Source organism: Saccostrea echinata, unplaced genomic scaffold (assembly GCF_033153115.1).
Source record: "Saccostrea echinata isolate AGI-Se365-2 ecotype Australia unplaced genomic scaffold, CSIRO_AGI_Sech_v1 ptg000064l, whole genome shotgun sequence".
Taxonomy (NCBI): Eukaryota; Metazoa; Mollusca; class Bivalvia; order Ostreida; family Ostreidae; genus Saccostrea; species Saccostrea echinata.
This window is the reverse complement of record NW_026889813.1, coordinates 7,401,894-7,420,756: the sequence shown is the minus strand read 5'-3', so window position 1 is coordinate 7,420,756 and position 18,863 is coordinate 7,401,894. Positions and strand designations below refer to the sequence as shown.

The following is an 18,863-nucleotide window of genomic DNA, read 5'->3' as shown; positions in this document are numbered from 1 at the left end:
AAAGAAATATTTTTATGCATCTATACATAATTTGGTGATAATTAATCATCTATATCCAACTTTTTAGATTTCAATTTTAAAGAAACTTTTCAAGATATTCTCATCAAACTTCATACACTAATACTTATGATTTTCATGTTGCATTAGTAATACACACTCGGCGGGGCATTCATATCCTATGGACATATTCTAGTTTTGCTAGCTACGCCACTGGCGGTACCCTAATGATAATATAGTGAAAATGCTTAAATTCTTCTCTCCCTCTGTGGATAAACTAAGTGAATAATATGATGAACAACGGTGCCCCATAGTGAAGTTCATTACCTCTATAGTTCAGGGGTTCTGGAGTAACGGGTGGGGCTCTTTTGTTGATATGGTGAAAATCCATTAAGGATAAATAACACAAACTTTTTCAGAAATTACATAGATTTATATTCAAATAGGTAACCTGAATAATGTTTGCCAGGTAAAGTTGGAGAATTTAGTAAGATTTTGTCACAAGTTGATGTGTTTAAAATTTTGTATAGAATTATATAGAAAACAAGTCGCGTATATCTAAATACTGTACCAAAGATTTCTTTATATTTTAGGTATTTATTATTTATGTCATTTCTATTCAAAATCAGTCAGAAAATACAACCCTTGCATCAAATTTTTGTTTGTGTCATATCCTTAATTCTTTGAAAATCTTCTTCTCTGCTCTTGAGCATTAAGCAGACAAACTAGGTGCAAGAATGCCTCTTCCAAAATTATGAAAATCATGGCCCTTAATTCAGGGATTCTGGTGTAAGGAGGGCTGGGGGGATGAACATATTCTCTTCCTGTGTATTAAGCAGACAAACTAAGTGCATAGTTGGATAAGAAGAACTACTTCTTTCAAACTTGTGAAATTCATGGTCCCTGAAACAGGGCTTCTGGAGTTAGGATGAAGCCCTATTGATCATACCGGTATGTTTTCAAAGAGCGAGAGTGCCTCTTCCAAAATTATGAAATTCATAGCCTCTGGGTGCGGACCCTGGGGGGATCTGATGTTAGGGAGGGGTTCTATTTGTCCTATAGTGAACATGCATTATTTTTTTGAACATCTCTGCTCCTGTATTTAGCAGACAAACGAAATACATAATATAATGAACATTAGTGCTTCTTCTGAAATTCTGAAACAATGGCCCATTGGTCAGGGTTCTGGAGTTAGGGTTGGACTCCACGGATCCTATAGTAAAATGAATTATTTTTTGTAATTGAAAATCTTCTGTATTCCTGGGTAGTAAGCAGATATACTTAGTGCGTAGTTATGGTGAGCAAGAGGTTTTTTTCAAAAATTGTAAAAATTCAAAGTCGGGGGCTCTGGAGTAAGGGCGGGACTCAATTGACCATATAGTGAAAATGCATTAATTTTTTGAACATTTTCTTCTCTGCACCTGCATGGGTATCAAGCATGCCAACAAACTGCATGGTTATGATGAGACGATCGCTTCTTTAAAACTTGTGAAATTCGTGGTTCCTGAATCAAGGGTTTTTGAGTTAGGGCATGGTTCTATTGATCACATGGCAAAAATGCATTAACTTTCATTGCAGATCATCTCCTCTGCTCTTGATTATCAAGAAAACAAATTAATTGCATGGTTATAAAGAACAAGAGTGCATCTTCCAAAATTATGGAATTCATAGCCTTTGGGTCAGAGGTTTTGATGTTAGGGAGGAATTGTACTAGTACTATAGTGAAAATGCATTAAGTCTTTGAACATATTCTCTGCTCCTTTGTTCTTAGTAGACAAACTAAGTACATAATATATTGAGCAAGATTCTTCTTCTGACATTTTGAAATTCATGTCCCCTGCGTCAGGGTTCTGGAGTTAGGGCAGGGTTCTATTGATCATATAGTAAAAATGTGTTAAATTCCTTGAACATATCCTGTGCTCCTGTTTATTAAGCAGACAAACTAAGTGCAAGTTATGATGAGAAAGAGTGCTTCTTCCAAAAGTGTTAAATTCATGGTCCCTGAGAATTTGGGTGGGCATCTATTGTTCATATAGTAAAAATGTATTAATGCTTTGAGCATCTCCACTTTTGAGTATTTTAAGCAAATAAATTAAGTTCTTAGTTGTAATGAGCAAGAGTGCTTCCTATCAAATTATGAAAATTACTGGACCTGGATCATTGGTTCTCGTGTAAGTGCGTTAATACTTTGAACAGTTTAGCAGACAAACTAAGTGCAAAATATAATGAACAAGAGTGCTTCTTCCAAAAATGTGAAATTCATGGCCCCTGGGTCAGGAGTTTTGGATTTAGGATTGGGCTTCATTGTTCATATATTTAAAATGCATTCTTCGAACATCTTCTTCTCTGCTCCTGCATGGAAATTAAGCAGACAAACTAAGTACATGGCCTTAGGCGAGAATGATCGCATCTTTCAAAACTAGGAAAATCGTGGTCCCTGAGACAGGGGTTCTGGGGTTAGGGCGGAGTCCTTTTGATCATATGTTAAAAAGGCATTAATTCTTTGAAAATCTTCTTCTCTGCTGTTGGGTATTAAGAGAGCCTCTTCCGAAATTGTAAAATTCATAGCCCCTTGGACGGGGGATCTGGTGATTAGGAGGGGTTCTATTAGTCCTGTAGTAATATGCATTAACTCTTGGAACATATTCTATGCTCTTGAAAAACTAAGTGCATACTAGACAAAGAAGTGCATTTAAATGTAATGAGCAAGAATGATTCTTCTGAAATTGTGAAATTGACCACCCCCAGGTCAGGGGTTCTGGAGTTAGGTTGGGCTCCATTGATCCTGTGGTAAATATGATTTTTAATTCTTTGAAAATCTTCTATGTTCCTGGGTACTAATCAGACAAACTTAGTGTATAGTTATGATGAGCAAGCTTCTTCCAGAATTATGAAATTCCTAGCCCCTGTGTAAAGGGTTCCGCATGGAGTTGGGGCAGGGTTCTATTGATAATTTAGTGAAAATGCATTAATTCTTTGAGTATCTTCTTCTCTGTTCCTGGTTATCTAGCAGACAAACTAAATGCATGGTTATGCTGAGCAAGAGTTCCTCTTCCAAAATTGTGAATTTGTTATTCACTTATGACATTAATTAATCAGAGTAAATAATGTAGTTGATAGGTGAATTGAATAAAACAATTATACAAGAATTTTGTTAATATATAATATAAAAAGTACCTGTACTTTCATAATTTTAATAATCAGGTAGACGTGTAAATAATGAATGAATAAAAATGAGACAAAATACTTTTATTATTCATGTACATAAATACATGTACAATTTAAAGACCAAGAGAGGCCAATATGGTATGTGATAGTGCTGTTATACAGGCAAGTTTCTGAGTTTCTGCTAATTACCTGACTACCCATTTTTTTTTAATCCCTGACCATCCTTTTTTTCTCTTATTGTTGAGTTTCAGTTTATTTTGTGTTTGTATTATATAATTATTTACCAATCCACAGATCCTTTACAGAGTTGTATTATATTCAGGTGACCATTAAGGCTCTTGGGCCTCTTGTTTTCACTGCTATCTTTTGAGAAAAAGTTAAATTAAGTGCAATTTATGGTCAAGGTTTATTTGTGCATATGTTTCTTTGATGCGTAACGAGGAGTAACAAGAAAGACCGTAAGATATTGTAATCAACGATTTAATTCTCTTTGATGAGTTTCAGAATATAATTTGTTTGTGACAGATTCTTACTTCAAACGTATGAAATATATGTAATGAGGTTCAGTACCACAGACATACAGCTGGATATGAAACCTCGAGCTATATATGTACTTTTTTTTTTTAGAAACAATAAAACAATACCCCCTCCCTCCCACAGAGAGAGAGAGAGAGAGAGAGAGAGAGAGAGAGTATGAATCAGCGAATTCAACCACATGCATCGTAACAGAAGCTCCTATAAGCCAAGCATTCCCATGAACTGAGCTCCTCATAGTTTGGGTTCGGCGATTTTACGCTTTAACTTCACGTGGTGGGATTTATTCATCATTTTGTGGGGAATATGTGCTTTCGGTTAAAAATAAAAACATATAAAAGTTTATCTTACATCGACCTACATATATAAAACTGAAACCAGAAATGTCAGAAATAAAAAATATGAAAATAAAAACAAAGCATATTAGATCAGTAATTATCAGTAGTACTATAAATCAGTAATTATCAGTAGTACTATAGATCAGTAATTATCAGTAGTACTATAGATCAGTAATTATCAGTAGTTCTATAGATCAGTAATTATCAGTAGTACTATAGATCAGTAATTATTAGTAGTGCTATAGATCATGAATTATCAGTATAGTACTATAGATCAGTAATTATCAGTAGTACACTATAGATCAGTAATTATCAGTAGTACTATAGATCAGTAATTATCAGTAGTTCTATAGATCAGTAATTATCAGTAGTACTATAGATCAGTAATTATTAGTAGTGCTATAGATCATGAATTATCAGTATAGTACTATAGATCAGTAATTATCAGTAGTACTAGATAGATAAGTAATTATCAGTAGTACTATAGATCAGTAATTATCAGTGGTACTATAGATCATTAATTATCAGTAGTACTATAGATCCGTAATTATCAGTGGTATTGTAGATCAGTAATTATCAGTAGTACTAGATAGATCAGTAATTATCACTAGTACTATAGATCAGTATTTATCAGTAGTACTATAGATCAGTATTTATCAGTAGTACTATAGATCAGTATTTATCAGTAGTACTATAGATCAGTAATTATCAGTAGTATGTATATAAAGTAATAGCTTCCCTAGTATTAATTCTCAGTATGCAATCGTTCATTGCAAATGGTTACTCTCAAATGCAATCATTATCATATTTGATATTGAATTATACTTCGCATAATTTTAATATATATATTTTTAAGCTCTTGGCATCGGAAAAGAAAACACCCATATAAAATTGATGTTGACTGTGTACCAGTCGAGAGGCCTTCCAGACCCGTTGCCTTCGCAAAATATTACGCATTTTCTGGCCTAATACCATCTCAAATGAAGAGCTGTACAAAAGGACTAACACCACTCTTCTATCCCAAATAATAAAGAAAAGAAAATGGCTGTGGATAGGTCATGTATGCAGAATGCACCCAACTTCCATCCCAAGGGTTGCATTGAGATGGATCGACACCAACCGGTAAGAGAAAAAGAGGAAGACCAAAAGAGACCTGGAGAAGATTGGTGGAGAAAGAAATAAAAGAAACAACTGGACATCGGGGCAGGTCCAGAGATGGACACAAGATAGACCAACATGGAAGTCTCTAATGACCAGCACGAAGAGGACTAAGTAGTAGTAAGTGACAGTCAAAATTGCTGTAGAATATAAAATATTCTTGATAAAAGCAAACATGTAATTAGTTCTTTTAACGATGAAAGATAATTAGTACAAGTAAACTGAGAAATACAAAATGTTTGTTACTTGTTTTTAATTTTTTAAAATGCGTCCGAATGTGAGAGTTGCTTGATTTTTTTTATTTGAACATTTTATTTGAAAGTATCTTTCATGACGTTAAAAGTAAATAACATGAATAAAATATTGACGGTTATATAACGATTTTCTCGCCTGTCTCGTTAAATTAAGTTTTCAATTAGTTATATGATATATGTACAAGTTTAATTTCATTAGCATAACATGTCATCAATACTTTATAAAGCCTAATCGAAATGCACTTGAATGTTCGTTTCAGACAACAACTTTCATGGAGGTGTATACAAAAACCAAACATCAACGAACCGATTCTCTAAAAGTACAATTTGTATATAGTATAGTCCACAAACAGGTAAAACATTTTTAAAAACTAATAATAACATTCGGTGTCCACCAGTATCCAAGTGATGGAACAAAAAGAAGATAAATTGGAATTTGCGATATCAGATGAGAGATTTGACATCTTGTCACCACAACTTATGTATTTTACAGAAGGAGGAGTAATATTCTAGAAAATAACCCGTACATACTTGTCTTTGAGAAAACCAACTTGTACATTAGTTCATTTAATAATAATAGGTACGTGGAGACATGGTAAACAGAAAAGTTATCTTGCGTTTCATTTTTCACCACTGAATAATATCTGTAGAAATATACATCAATCTCTATTGAATTCATTCAAACGTCAATAAGTATCACATCACTGCCGGAGGAACGGGGGGGGGGGGTGTATATAGAATGCTATAGAAAATAAAGCTTCTTTATAGATATGACCCCTCAATAACTACGTCTGATGACTTTTTTTTGTTTACCAAGGTAACAATTTTACTGAAAATGCCCCCCCCCCCCCGGGAAATTACAATGTAAAAATTGTTGTATGTTTAAAATATATATATACACTGTCGATATTGCATTATTTTAATATTTGAAAAGATAAAAAAAAAACTCAATAAATTGTTGTATTTATATTTAAAATTTGAGTTTCGAATTTCATGTATTTCAAATTTTCTAATATTTTATATATTTTTTCTACACGCTCTTTGCGTCGGTTTGGCGGGAAATTTCCTCGTTTCGGACACATGATTAGCTTGTTTATATACATTCTTGGTTGTTTACATCTTGTGACCGACAGATGTCGGGGGATTTACATAAATATACCCACAACGATGGAATAAATTGCATTAAATGTGTGTCAGACTGATAAATTATTCTATATCTAGGCCTCTGATGTAAGACAGATCAATGAGATGAAGAAATGTTTATCAACTGCGATCAGCACCAAAACTAAAACAGTCTCCAAGATCAAAGCCATTCATTTTACAGGATATGTATTTTACTTCAATCAATCTATAAACTACAATTTATTTTTTAAAAGTATTTCAAAAAACTTTAGTTTCTGTTTTGATCCTAGTTTTTTATGTAACGTGCAAACTTCCAAATTATCGAAATATTGCAAGGGGAATTAGTTTAGTTCAGATTTGGACGGATGTGATGATTTTGAAAGCTTTCAGACGTTATAATAAGAATTCCTCAAAAGATTAGAAATGCAGTTTGGGGGAAAAGACAACAGAAAAGGCACTAGGAATTGATGACCAGTGTTTATAAGAACCAAGTGTAAAGCATCTCAATCAAGAACGTCGGCCCTGCAGGTGTGGGTAGTTTTTTTTTATAATTGGACAGAGCCCTTAATTAAGAAAAACAGATTTTTTCTGAGCCTTTACAGTACTTCCTTATCTCAGTGTACTTGTTAGTACACTTAACCTTTTACAAATTGGAAACAAAAAGAAAATTAATGCACTTTTCTAATTACAAAATCATTCATAATTAAACAAGATTTTTTTTTTTCTGGGAAATTTATACCCAACAGAATCTCACAATACCACGACTTTTACGTTGACTTTAAAAGAGTTAACTTTGTATACTATTTGACAGGATCATCTTTTTGATAATGTGCTCCATGCTACATGTACCATATAATCATGTGCATAGAGCCGCAGTAACGGGCGAAGACGATGCAATCTGTAAGCTAAAACACAACATCACGACCCTCAATTTTGTTAGAACGACATTTTCCACTGTAATACATTTAAATTATCAGCACACCGATCCCATAACAAAACCGCCTGTAGAAGAAAAAATATTCTTTTGTGCTAATTTTGATCAATTTACGCTGATAAACGGTTGCACGTGTGTCTATTATCATATTTTCCGCCCTAATTTCAGCTGGATAACACAAAGAAGCACTCCGTTAAGTCTATAGCAGTCCGTGTAGCGCCGTGGGATCGAAAGTTCAAGACGGTGGGTTGAGATGGTTTGTTACAAACCAAACCTTTTTTGAAGTTTTCGAAAGGCGTACAATTAATACACGAAAAAAATCCGTCTTTCGGAGATAAGATTTCTTCAAAAGAATTTTAAAAAAAAAAAGAATTCTAACATTTTTTAAACCCAATGTGCAAAGTTTATAGAAATTTTGCATATCATTTGGTGTAACAGTTACCTTTTGTATTGTATAAATGGAAGTGCTCATTCTGAGAGTGAAATATGGCATACAAGGATGTTTTCTGCTTCTGTGAAACCTCAAATCTCAAACGAAAAAAGGGCTTAAACTTATTAAGTTTAAGCAATTAAACTGCATTTTGGAGACATCTACAAAATTCTAGCTACATGTACACTAGTTTACAAGACAAAAACAATGCGTAAACATTTGAAGTATGTCACATTTTACAGAAATAAATTATGTAGTGAATAGAATTAAAGGTAGATTTTATGCCGCACATAGTCGGAGATCATTGACACTTTCCTCACAAAAAACTTTTACCCAGTTTAATGCATGATATCTAAGCAAAATATGAGAATTTTCTTGAGTTCCATTTTATCATCACAAAAAAAAACAACAACATTCTGAAATAATTCATTTTAATACTCAAAATAAACACAAATCATAAAAAAAATCAGCTATACAACTTTTATGAAGTGTCATTTGAACCCTTTAAAGTTTCTTGCAATCAGCATATCATAAATTTAGTTTCAGAATGTAGAATCTCTTACATTTACGTGAGGTAATCATTCTGGGACTGGTTGCTAACACACGTGTTTCTCGTATAAGTTAATGACTCGTGAGAGACTTATATAATTTCATCTCTTGATAAAGCACAATCTTCTTCACGGGAATTCACAGGTCAATTTTACTGATAGTGTTACAACACAGCTTCCGGATTTCGTCACGGAAACGCCCGTCAAATAGTCCATACAGGAACGGGTTCATGGCATGGTTTACAACCCGCATGGCACGCATGAACTGAAACAGCTGTTGTAGGAAACCATAAGGGTTACGGAACCATGCTTCAGGGTCGTTCACGCAAAGTATCACATAGACTATTGTAGGAATATTAGACACAACATTAGTCAAAGATATAGTCATAAACATGAACGTTAGTCGTCGAGTAGACAGTTTAATTTTGGATCCTGAAGACCGTTTTAATTTTGGCACGTCAGTCGGAACTTGAAGACTATTATAATTTGGTAGTTTCACTTCCTTGTCTTTTTCGCGGTTGCCATTAATTTCCTGTCGTTTCGTTGGAGGGGATTCACTCTGATCTTTGTCCTCACCCGGAACCGGAACATCCGATGCCTCAGACCGCGAAAAACTTCTACAGTGATTCAACTTCCGGACTCTAGTTTGTCTTATGAGATGTTTAAGTATATAGAGGTATATGATTACTATAACAGCAATGCTTATAACAGATACAGACATAGCGGCCGCAGTAAAACTGATCAGTCCAGTGGCCATGCTTTCTGGTTGTCGTATTGGACCACAGATGTACCCAGTCACATTGTACTTGGCACTCTTTACTGGAACTCTGCCGTAAAATATTAGTTCCGGTATAAGAATAATGGTAGTCACTAACGAAATGGTAACTAATGAAAATCTTTTCCAATACAGGGTCATTTGTTTTTGGAATGGTCGACAGATTTTCAGAAAACGTTGTATGGAAATCACTACTAACAGAAATATTGAGCTTTGTGTTGCTAAGTAATTTACATAGAGTAGACATTTGCATAGTACATCATCCGGAAACATGACCGGGAAGATGTTCACTTTTAGAGCGAACCAGGTGGAGAAAGCACAAGCCAACATGTCCACCACAGCTAGAATAGGAATGAAGTAGCGATCGTCCTTGTATCCTTTCATCTTGAAGTTGTATATGAAAATAATGAAAAGGTTTCCAAACGTGCCAACTGTAAATAAAACGGAATGGACCACGGTACTTAGCGTAAATGATCGTGATATTTCGTGATTCCATTGTCGTAGGAGTTTTTCCGTATCAACGGATGTCGTTAAATTTTGCATCGTCAACGTCATCTGAAATTATAAAGATTTAAGATAAGAAAAATTGAGAGGCTTAATTTCTTTAGGTATGGTTAATAAAGCAGCTCACATGCTTCTACACAGACATTTAATGCCTATTTAATGGCAAACATCCTCTTTTATCAAGTAGGAGCTCACAATGGATGTCAAGGTATTTATATTTTACTGTATCGAACTTAAAGTCAGTAGAGTAAAATATTTAGCCACAGCTTGTTTTTAAAGGATGTGCCCTAATTAGCCCTGCACGCCAAGGTTAGACAGAACTGTTTACAAATCTTTAATTAGTGACGGCATTTTTGATTTTCAATTGAACAAAGGTTATTGATGAAATGCTAGATATGATAGTTAAACCTTTAGACGCACAAATTTGTTTACAAATTTGAATTAATGACGGTTTTCAATTTTCAATTGAACAAAAGTTATTGTTGAAACGCTAGATATGATACATCAACAAACAGGAAGTTTATACAGAACTGTTTACAAATATTTAATTAATGACGGCATTTTCAATTTTTCAATCGAACAAAGGATATTGATGAAACGCTCGATATGATAGTTAAACAAACAGGAAGTTTCCATTGAACCGTCCGACTCTTTTACGTGGCTTTGGAGTGACGTTCTTTCACTTTTATTGGAAATATCTTTTCAAATTAAATATATCTTTTTGAAGTGTTTAAATCTGCAACACTGGTCTTTTTTAAAAAAGGGAAAGAAATTTTTCTATTTTTGTTTTTTCTGTTGATGTGGTATATTTGATTTTAGAAAATTAAGCACCATGAAAATGTCTGACGATATAGGAATTTTTGTTTTCAAAAATAATGCATTTGTTCAACAGTAATAAAACTACAATGTTTGTCGATTCTGCATTTGCAATCATATATCCATTTCCGAATTTAGCTCTGTTAAGCAGAATCAAATCGAATTAATGCCTTCATGTAATGGATTTCGCATTTTATAGCTCGTTATACACAAGAGATAAATGGTGTACTTAATTCACTCATCTTGTTCGCCAGCACAGGAGAGCAATAATTTTTATAAATCTCCGTATTAATTTGTTATTATTATTTATTTTGCAATAGGAGGGAAAACTGCAGCCCATAGATGCAAATGCCTTTGCTAAGTTGTCAAAGTATTTGTCAAAAGCATTGGTTTTCTTCTGCGCCAGCGCGATCAAAAAATATTCGTGCGTACCTTATGAAAAATGCATCGAACGCCAAAAGGCACAGACAATAATTATCACTTGATATTTACATGTTTACAAATACATATACATATATATAATTTCTCGATTACCTTAGCAAGCCCAATAAAAGAAAAATTATGCAAACCCAGATCTTCAAAGATTACAAACGCAGAGAGAGAGAGAGAGAGAGAGAGAGAGAGAGAGAGAGAGAGAGAGGGAGAGAGAGGTAAGTTTTTAATAAATAAAGAGAATTGAAGAAATGTGTGATTTTTTAATATGCATGGGAAAAGACGCAAAAGTAACTTTTGAACTCTTTCTAAAATATAAGGCTTAAAGTTAAACCAAAGTGACAAAATGCATATGTATATACATATATGTAAATGAATTCTTAAACTTTGGATTTTATGTTTAGATTTAAGATTAATTAATTTAACTCTAAGATAAAATTGAATTTGATTAACTTTTGAAATTACAAGTTTTTTAAGTGTCTTTGAATCCTTGTGTTCAATCCATTGCATACCAAGTAAGGAAATTGGAATTGACTAGCTTATATATATATATATATATATATATATATATATATATATATATATATATATATATATATATATATATATATATATATATACACACACACACACCCACCCACACCCTCACACACAATGTACTTGGATGTGCTTGATTCAATGTTCTTGAAGTATACGGTAAACCAATCTTATTGGTGTGCTTTTTATTTTCACACAACACAATGCGCTTAGGGAAACTTTGAACAACAAAAATGTTATAAAAAGTTTACCGAACACATATACAGTAATAAGAAACGACTCTCTCTCTCTTTCTCCCTCTCTCTTTCTCTCTCAGCCTCTACATGATGGAATAGTATACACAAGGAAATTTATAATTAAATATTGTTTCTCTCCCAACAATTTTAATATACACATTGTATTATTATATAATAAAATCATGAAGGGAAGATTATAATGACACAAAAACCTAAATACAAGTAACATATCCGTGTAACACAGGTGTGGTTTTTTTTTAATTGAATTAATTTTGTTGCACTTTAAGGCAAGGAAATATATTCTCAACAGATAAATCTTAAAACAGCTGATTACGCTGACAGGTATAATTCAGTGTTATCTATATCTTCCCTGCCTTCACGAAAGAATTATTTATAAACTCCACTGGCTAATTTTGCTCACTTGAACGTTAACCGATGTGACACAACGTTAAATGATGAACATTGTGTTGGGGTTTGATGGTTATCATTCCACCCACTGAATAGATTAGGAGAACATACATTACGATTAACGAGATGAGTTTAGTTTCACGGTTTTTAATGCATTGGTTCGAATGCTATAATATAACATCCTTCTCTCTCTCCCCCCCCTTCTCCACATTGATTTAAGCCTGCTACCCAAGTTCCTCTCCAAATTTACTCAATGACGTATCACACATTGGAATAATAGTTATAGTCATATAAATATACAAGAATATCAATAAATCTTCCCTTTCTTGATTGAAAAAAAAGACTTGTAAAAGATTGTCTTTTTCATATTTTGAAGGTTTTTTTCTCCCACAAATTAAGATTTTGATGGAATTACTGCATTATGTTTGCCCTTTTGCTAGGTTAGTCAAACACACTTTAGCATAAATAATGCTGCTTTTAATCTCGCGGTGCAATTTTTAGAGGAATGACGTTAATCAAAGAAATATAGCTATAACTATATGATTTAATCCTACTCTCTAACAGCTTTACGATATAATGGCAATGCTTTACAAAAATAACATGTCATATATCTCGGCGGCGGTGAGTAATTCTAAAGGTGCGCCAGTTGGTATTGGATGAAGATTTAATTGTACGAGAGGAAACGCGAAATCATGGACATCAAATCAGAAAACAAACGGAGAACATCTTATTAGAGGGATAATATAGTTCTATTTCGGACCATTTAATTATTCTAGCTTATATTTTTATCTTTCAAACTACGGACAGAATTGGGGTGAATGAATCCGTATCGTTAATTGGGGTTTTATACATTTTTGTATTGCCATGCAAGGTTAAAGCCCTTTGAAAATGAGGGGAAAAGTTTTTAAAAGATTAAAAAAGATTTTCTTTTTTAAAGTTTGGAGAAAGAATTAAATGCCTTAAGATACAACAAACTTACCGGGATCTGTTACATACATAAAGCTGTTTCTTTCATCGATTCACCACATCCTTTATAACCACATCCTAGAAAGTAATCCTTGTAGAAAAAATTATTTCTGACCAAGAAATTGCAGACATTGATAACAAAAATTGCTGCTTTTTCTTTTTAATCCCTTAGCGTCAATTTCACAAACCCACGTGGTTAACTTTTCCTCGCTTCGCTAGGAATGACACCGGAGGTCCATTCATCCATACTATAGGTTCATTTTTGGTTGGTCGATATTTATACACTTAGCTGAGACTTTGGTTCGCGCACCGAAACAATCTTGTCAATTAACACTCATACATACACATATTTGTATTTATTAACCAATATTTACATAACTTTTTTGCCGCTGGGACAACATGACTGTTTCGCGATTCTTTGGTGAAATACACGTTTTTGTTTTTTGCTTTTATTTTATGATTGGAAAGTTTTAAAAATATATATTAAAATCTGGCAATTGCCTGAATTATTTTTACTGAGAGCAAAAGTCTAATAAAGTTGCAGAGCTGCAACTCTCCGGAGAATTTTAGGCGTACAGACAGAATTTTTCAGGGTACTGTATTGAGGTTTTACATATGGAACATCTTACAGGACGTAGTTATCTAATCTCAAGCATATCAGATGTTGACGTGTCAAATAAAAACATCATACTAACACGCACAATTTGAAAAGTTGAGAAGAGTTTGAGGGATTTTGTAATGAATATCAAGGAGATCTGTTTAAATTTGACAGGAGGAAACCATATATTTTCCACAACTCGGGTAAATGGTTCTCATACTCAGGTTTAAAAGTCAAAAGGATTATTTCGAAGTTAAAAAATAAAATATGAAAATTGTTTTATTTTATTGGGTCATCTGAGTCATTCAGTTGACCTGTTGCTATCTGTACGTTTTTGTCCGTTGTCGATAATCTAATGCGTCGGTCATAAACTTTTGAACGTTTACTGTTTCTTTTCTGGAACCATTGAACCAAAATCAATCAAGTATATGGCATTAGATAAAGGGAAACATCAATTGTGAATTGCATGATCTCTGCCTCCCTCGAGTCTGAGGGGTTGGGTGAAATCTGTCAAAATTCATGCGATCTACATCATTACTCCTAGACATAAAGCAGTCACACTGTTTGGATGATTATTATAAGCATTGAACCCTCTACCAACATTGTGAAATTCATGATCCTAGATTCAAGGTTCAGGTTTATGGAGGGGATAATTTGGTCATGTATTAATAATGCATTATATCTGATAAAATCTTCATTCATGGACATCCGACAGGCAAACTGTTTGCATGATTAAAATGATTTCTCAACCTTTTACCCAAATTATGGAATTCATACCCTCTGGGTCCATGTTTCAGGTACTAGTAGGCTAGGGATTTATCATTGATTGGTCAGATATTGAAAAACATAAATTCTTTGACCCCCCTCCCCCCAAAAAAGGAAGCATCTGTATAATAAATGTACCCTTTTCCAAAATTATAAAATTCTTGTCAGGGAGGGGGGATCAGTATTCAGACATTGCTCATTTCAACAATAACCTTGAACTATTTCAGGTTAATAGGAATACAATGTATAAAAGTGTAGGACTACTATAACATGTTATCATTTATAAATTTGCCCACAAAATTAAGAATTTCCTTGTCTTCAGTATTGAGTAACTAAAAAAGTTTCTGTTCATTATCTAAAGCTGAAAAATTTAGAAGTTGGTCATATATTGAACATACATAATGCATTTGAAAATCTTCTTTACTTGTTTATATCTAGCAGGCAATTAATGTATGAAAGTTTATAATAAACATACATTTACCTCTGTACCAAAATTTTGAAATTGCCTTCTCCGGTTCATGGTTATGACCCCAGGGTAGGGTTAAGATGTTCATATATTGAAAAATACATTAAACTAATTACACCTTCATTTGTCCACCGTTCAGACTCCAGGGTGGGACTTAGTTCGTCATTCATTGAAAATACATTACATATTTGAAATTCTTAATATTTACATGATTATTTGCATGGTTATAATTATTATTTTAAGCGTAAAATTCATGGTATCCATGCAAATGGTTCAGGGCTCAGGGAGGGACTGAGTTGTACATATATTAAAGTAAATTACATTTTTGAAAGTCTTTATTACTTATGGACATATAGCAAATAGCCCTCTTCAGAATTTATGAAATTCGTGTCACCCGGGACAGGCATCAGACCCCAGGGTGGGGCTAAGTTGGTCATTATATCTTATTCTTTACTTCTGAACTTCCAGAAAATAAGCTGCTTGAAAATGATAATTATGACTGAGTCCTCAACAAGCTGTAAAATTTTTGTCACATTAAGTTCAGACCAGTTCCTGGTGGGGCCGAAGTGGTCATGGCCTGATAAATCAATGATTTTCTGGTGACTGTCAAGGCCCATAGGCTCTTGTTGATAGTTGACAATGGTGCGAGATTGTCATTTTTTGCAAAGAAACTCCCCCCCCACCAATTTCTTCACGGAATTGACTTTGATAGCGGTCTGTTTAAATTCGACGGCAAAAGTGTATGGATAATACAGTTTTTAAAAACCTACTGTCCACACTTTTTAAATATAGGTTTCCAAAATTTCCTTGTCTCTGTTGAACAAACAGAGTCAATGTTTGAAAGCCAGCTGTTTTATAAACTTCTTTCCTGAATACCCTTAGTAGATTTCTTGCTTTTTTGTGTTTTATCTTTAAGCTCGATTTTTTACGTTTTTTTCCCTTCGGATTCACAGTCTTCTAATTACGTTGTACTTGCAGCTCCGTCCCACTCATCATATTAAAACCACGTAAAAAATGATGTCACAAGTATACCAAAGCAAAGAGAATCAACCATTATGTAGTAATTAGTGTAGATCTCTGCATACTTGGCATTCATGGAGATACCTTCTTCCGTAATAACCCCCAGAAACCAGAATATTAACCCTTTTTATAATAATTTATCTTTATTTGTTTTTTAGCAATGACTGCATGCTTGGCATTCATCTGAAAATCAGAATATTAACCTTTTTTATTACCTCACCTGAGCCAAAGGCTCAAGTGAGCTTTTCTGATCAAAATTTGTCCGTTGTCTGTCGTCGTTGTTGTCGTTGTCGTTGTTGTTGTAAACTTTTCACATTTTCATCTTCTTCTCAAGAACCACTGGGCAAAAATTCAACCAAACTTGCCATAAAGCATCCTTGGGTAAAGGGGATTCAAGTTTGTTCAAATGAAGGGCCACGCCCTTTTTCAAGGGGAGATAATTAGGAATTAGTGAAAAAATAATGGCATTATTTAAAAATCTTCTTCTCAAGAACCACTGGGCCAGGAAAGATGAAACTTATGTGGAAACATCCTCAGGTAGTGTAGATTCAAGTTTGTTCAAATCATGACCCCCGGGGGTAGGGTGGGGCCACAATGGGGGATCCAAGTTTTACATAGAAATATATAGGAAAATATCTTTAAAAATCTTCTTCTTAAGAACAACAAAGCCATGATTGGTCATATTTTTATGGAAGCATCCTCAGGTAGTGTAGATTCAAATTTGTTCAAATAATAACCCCCGGGGGTAGGGTGGGGCCACAATTGGGGATCAAAGTTTTACATAGAAATATATAGGAAAATATCGTTAAAAATCTTCTTAAGAACAGTAAAGCCATGATTGGTCATATTTATATGGAAGCATCCCCAGATAGTGAAGATTCAAGTTTGTTCAAATCATTACCCCGGGGATAGGTTGGGGCCACAATGGGTGATCAAAGTTTACAGAGGAATATATAGGAAAAAGTCTTTTTCTCAAGAACAGAAAAGCCATGATTAGTCAAATTGATATGGAGGCATCTTTTGGTAGTGTAGAATGAAATTTGTTCAAATGAGGGCCCCCGGGGGTAGGGTGGGGCCACAATGGGGGATCAAATTTTTACAAATGAATATATGGGAAAAAAATCTGCTGCTCAAGAACAACAAAGCCATTTGTTATATTGATATGAAAGCATCATCAGGTAGTTTAAAATTCAACACCCCCCTCCCTGTAAACTTTTCAATACTGTACTGATTTTTGCTTTTTTTCCTAGCCAATGTGCTCAGGTGAGCGATGTGGCCCATGGGCCTCTTGTGATAATTCATCTCGTTGGGATTTTTTTATGTACACATATTCACTTGGAATAAAAAAGATTTTAATATGTAAAGACACCTGATTGATTTCATATTTCAGAAACTTTAAAAAGAGCTGATCTAGAATATTTACGTGTATCACACAAGTCAAAATCCCTTTTCAGCGAAATATTTTTTATTCGTATTTTGCAAATAAAAGAAAAAGCAATTCTAAAGACATTTTGAATACCCGAGAAGATTGAGATTGTTTCGAATATGGACATCATCAGAATTTTGGGTTTTACTTAAAGTAAGTTCTCAGTACTAGTATTGAGAAAACTTAAAAAATAAAACTAATTTTATCTCTATTAAATAAACGATTGACTACTTATTGCAATTGTTTTATATCAATCTTTTGTAGAGAACACTGTAATGAAACAGGAGGAAAACATGACTGAGGGGGTGAAGTGATCAACCATTTCCCCCCTCTGAGAACAAATTATTTTCATCTTAGGATCATGCATGTGTTAAGCTATACTTTACAAGGATTTTAAGGGTTTTCCTGATTCGGAAGAGGTAAGTTAACTATTCTCGTTCTCTCTCTCTCTCTCTCTCCTGTGTATGTGTGTGTGGTGTGTGTGTTACAGGATACAACTGCAACTTTCAGGCAAATGAATGATCACTGAAAGGTTTGCAAAGGTAACTGAATGGAGGAGCTCTGCCATTCAGTCACATTTTAGTTAACTGAATGACAGAGATTAATCGTGTGTGCATATGTGACGATAGTGCAATTTATGCAATGACTAATATTATTTCCTTTTAAATGTTGTATTCACCAATGCTTCATTAAATATTTTTAGTAGGACATTTTATATGATTTAAAGATAAAACGCATCAATAATTGAACATTTTCTAAAAGCACTGTATGAACGTGCACGGGATTTCAGTATTATCTTTTACACGTCTAAATCTTTCTAGAACGGTGCATGCATCAAGAGATTGGGTATCAAATCAAAAAAGTGTATTTTTGTTGGCATGAATTGGTTCACATTCCTCCATCGTACATGACTTCCCACGTTGTTCATACCACTACAATTTCATATCAAAAAATAATATGTAAAATATACATTCTCTTTACCGACCTATTTACACACATCTTTTGATGAGAACAACATAGAAACCATGAAACACAAGTAACCCTCATTAGATGAGGCAAACTAAGGTTCCTCCTTAAAAAAAAAGAGTAAAGAAAAAACCGTGAGTTATCCAGTGGCGTTATTCCTTTCTGTCCATGTGTAGGCCAATTAAAGTCACTTCACTAGGCGCTAAGTGTCAGTATGAGAAGGGTTCAACCTATCTTGAGGGGCGGGGAGGGTGTCCCCCATTGAAAAAAAAAATCGGAAAAAATATTGCGATTTTATATTATGAAAAAAAACTTTGGGGGGGGGGTGGGTGCTATTCATATTATATTTTTTACACATGTATTCTGGTCTAAGTATCAAATAAAAAGAAATGTTGTTTGCATTTGAAATTTTCTGTGAACTTGAAACGTCCCTGATTGCCATTTGATTATAGAATATAGTAATAT

At 33.9% G+C, this 18,863-nt stretch overlaps 1 protein-coding gene across 1 annotated transcript; it reads right to left on the bottom strand.

The window, feature by feature from the left end:
• Positions 1-8,389: 8,389 nt before the first annotated feature.
• LOC133175626 (cholecystokinin receptor-like) lies at positions 8,390-13,370 on the bottom strand. The gene is made up of 2 exons (XM_061310743.1): positions 13,171-13,370; positions 8,390-9,813 (listed from the first exon to the last, which is right to left on the bottom strand). The coding sequence occupies exon 2, from the start codon at positions 9,811-9,813 to the stop codon at positions 8,623-8,625; it is 1,191 nt and encodes a 396-aa protein (XP_061166727.1). The 5' UTR covers positions 13,171-13,370; the 3' UTR covers positions 8,390-8,622.
• Between the last annotated feature and the right edge of the window lie 5,493 nt (positions 13,371-18,863).

Excerpts from the sequence above, each read along its gene's own strand:
- LOC133175626 (XM_061310743.1), bottom strand. The coding sequence starts at position 9,813 with ATGACGTTGACGATGCAAAATTTAACGACATCCGTTGATACGGAAAAA.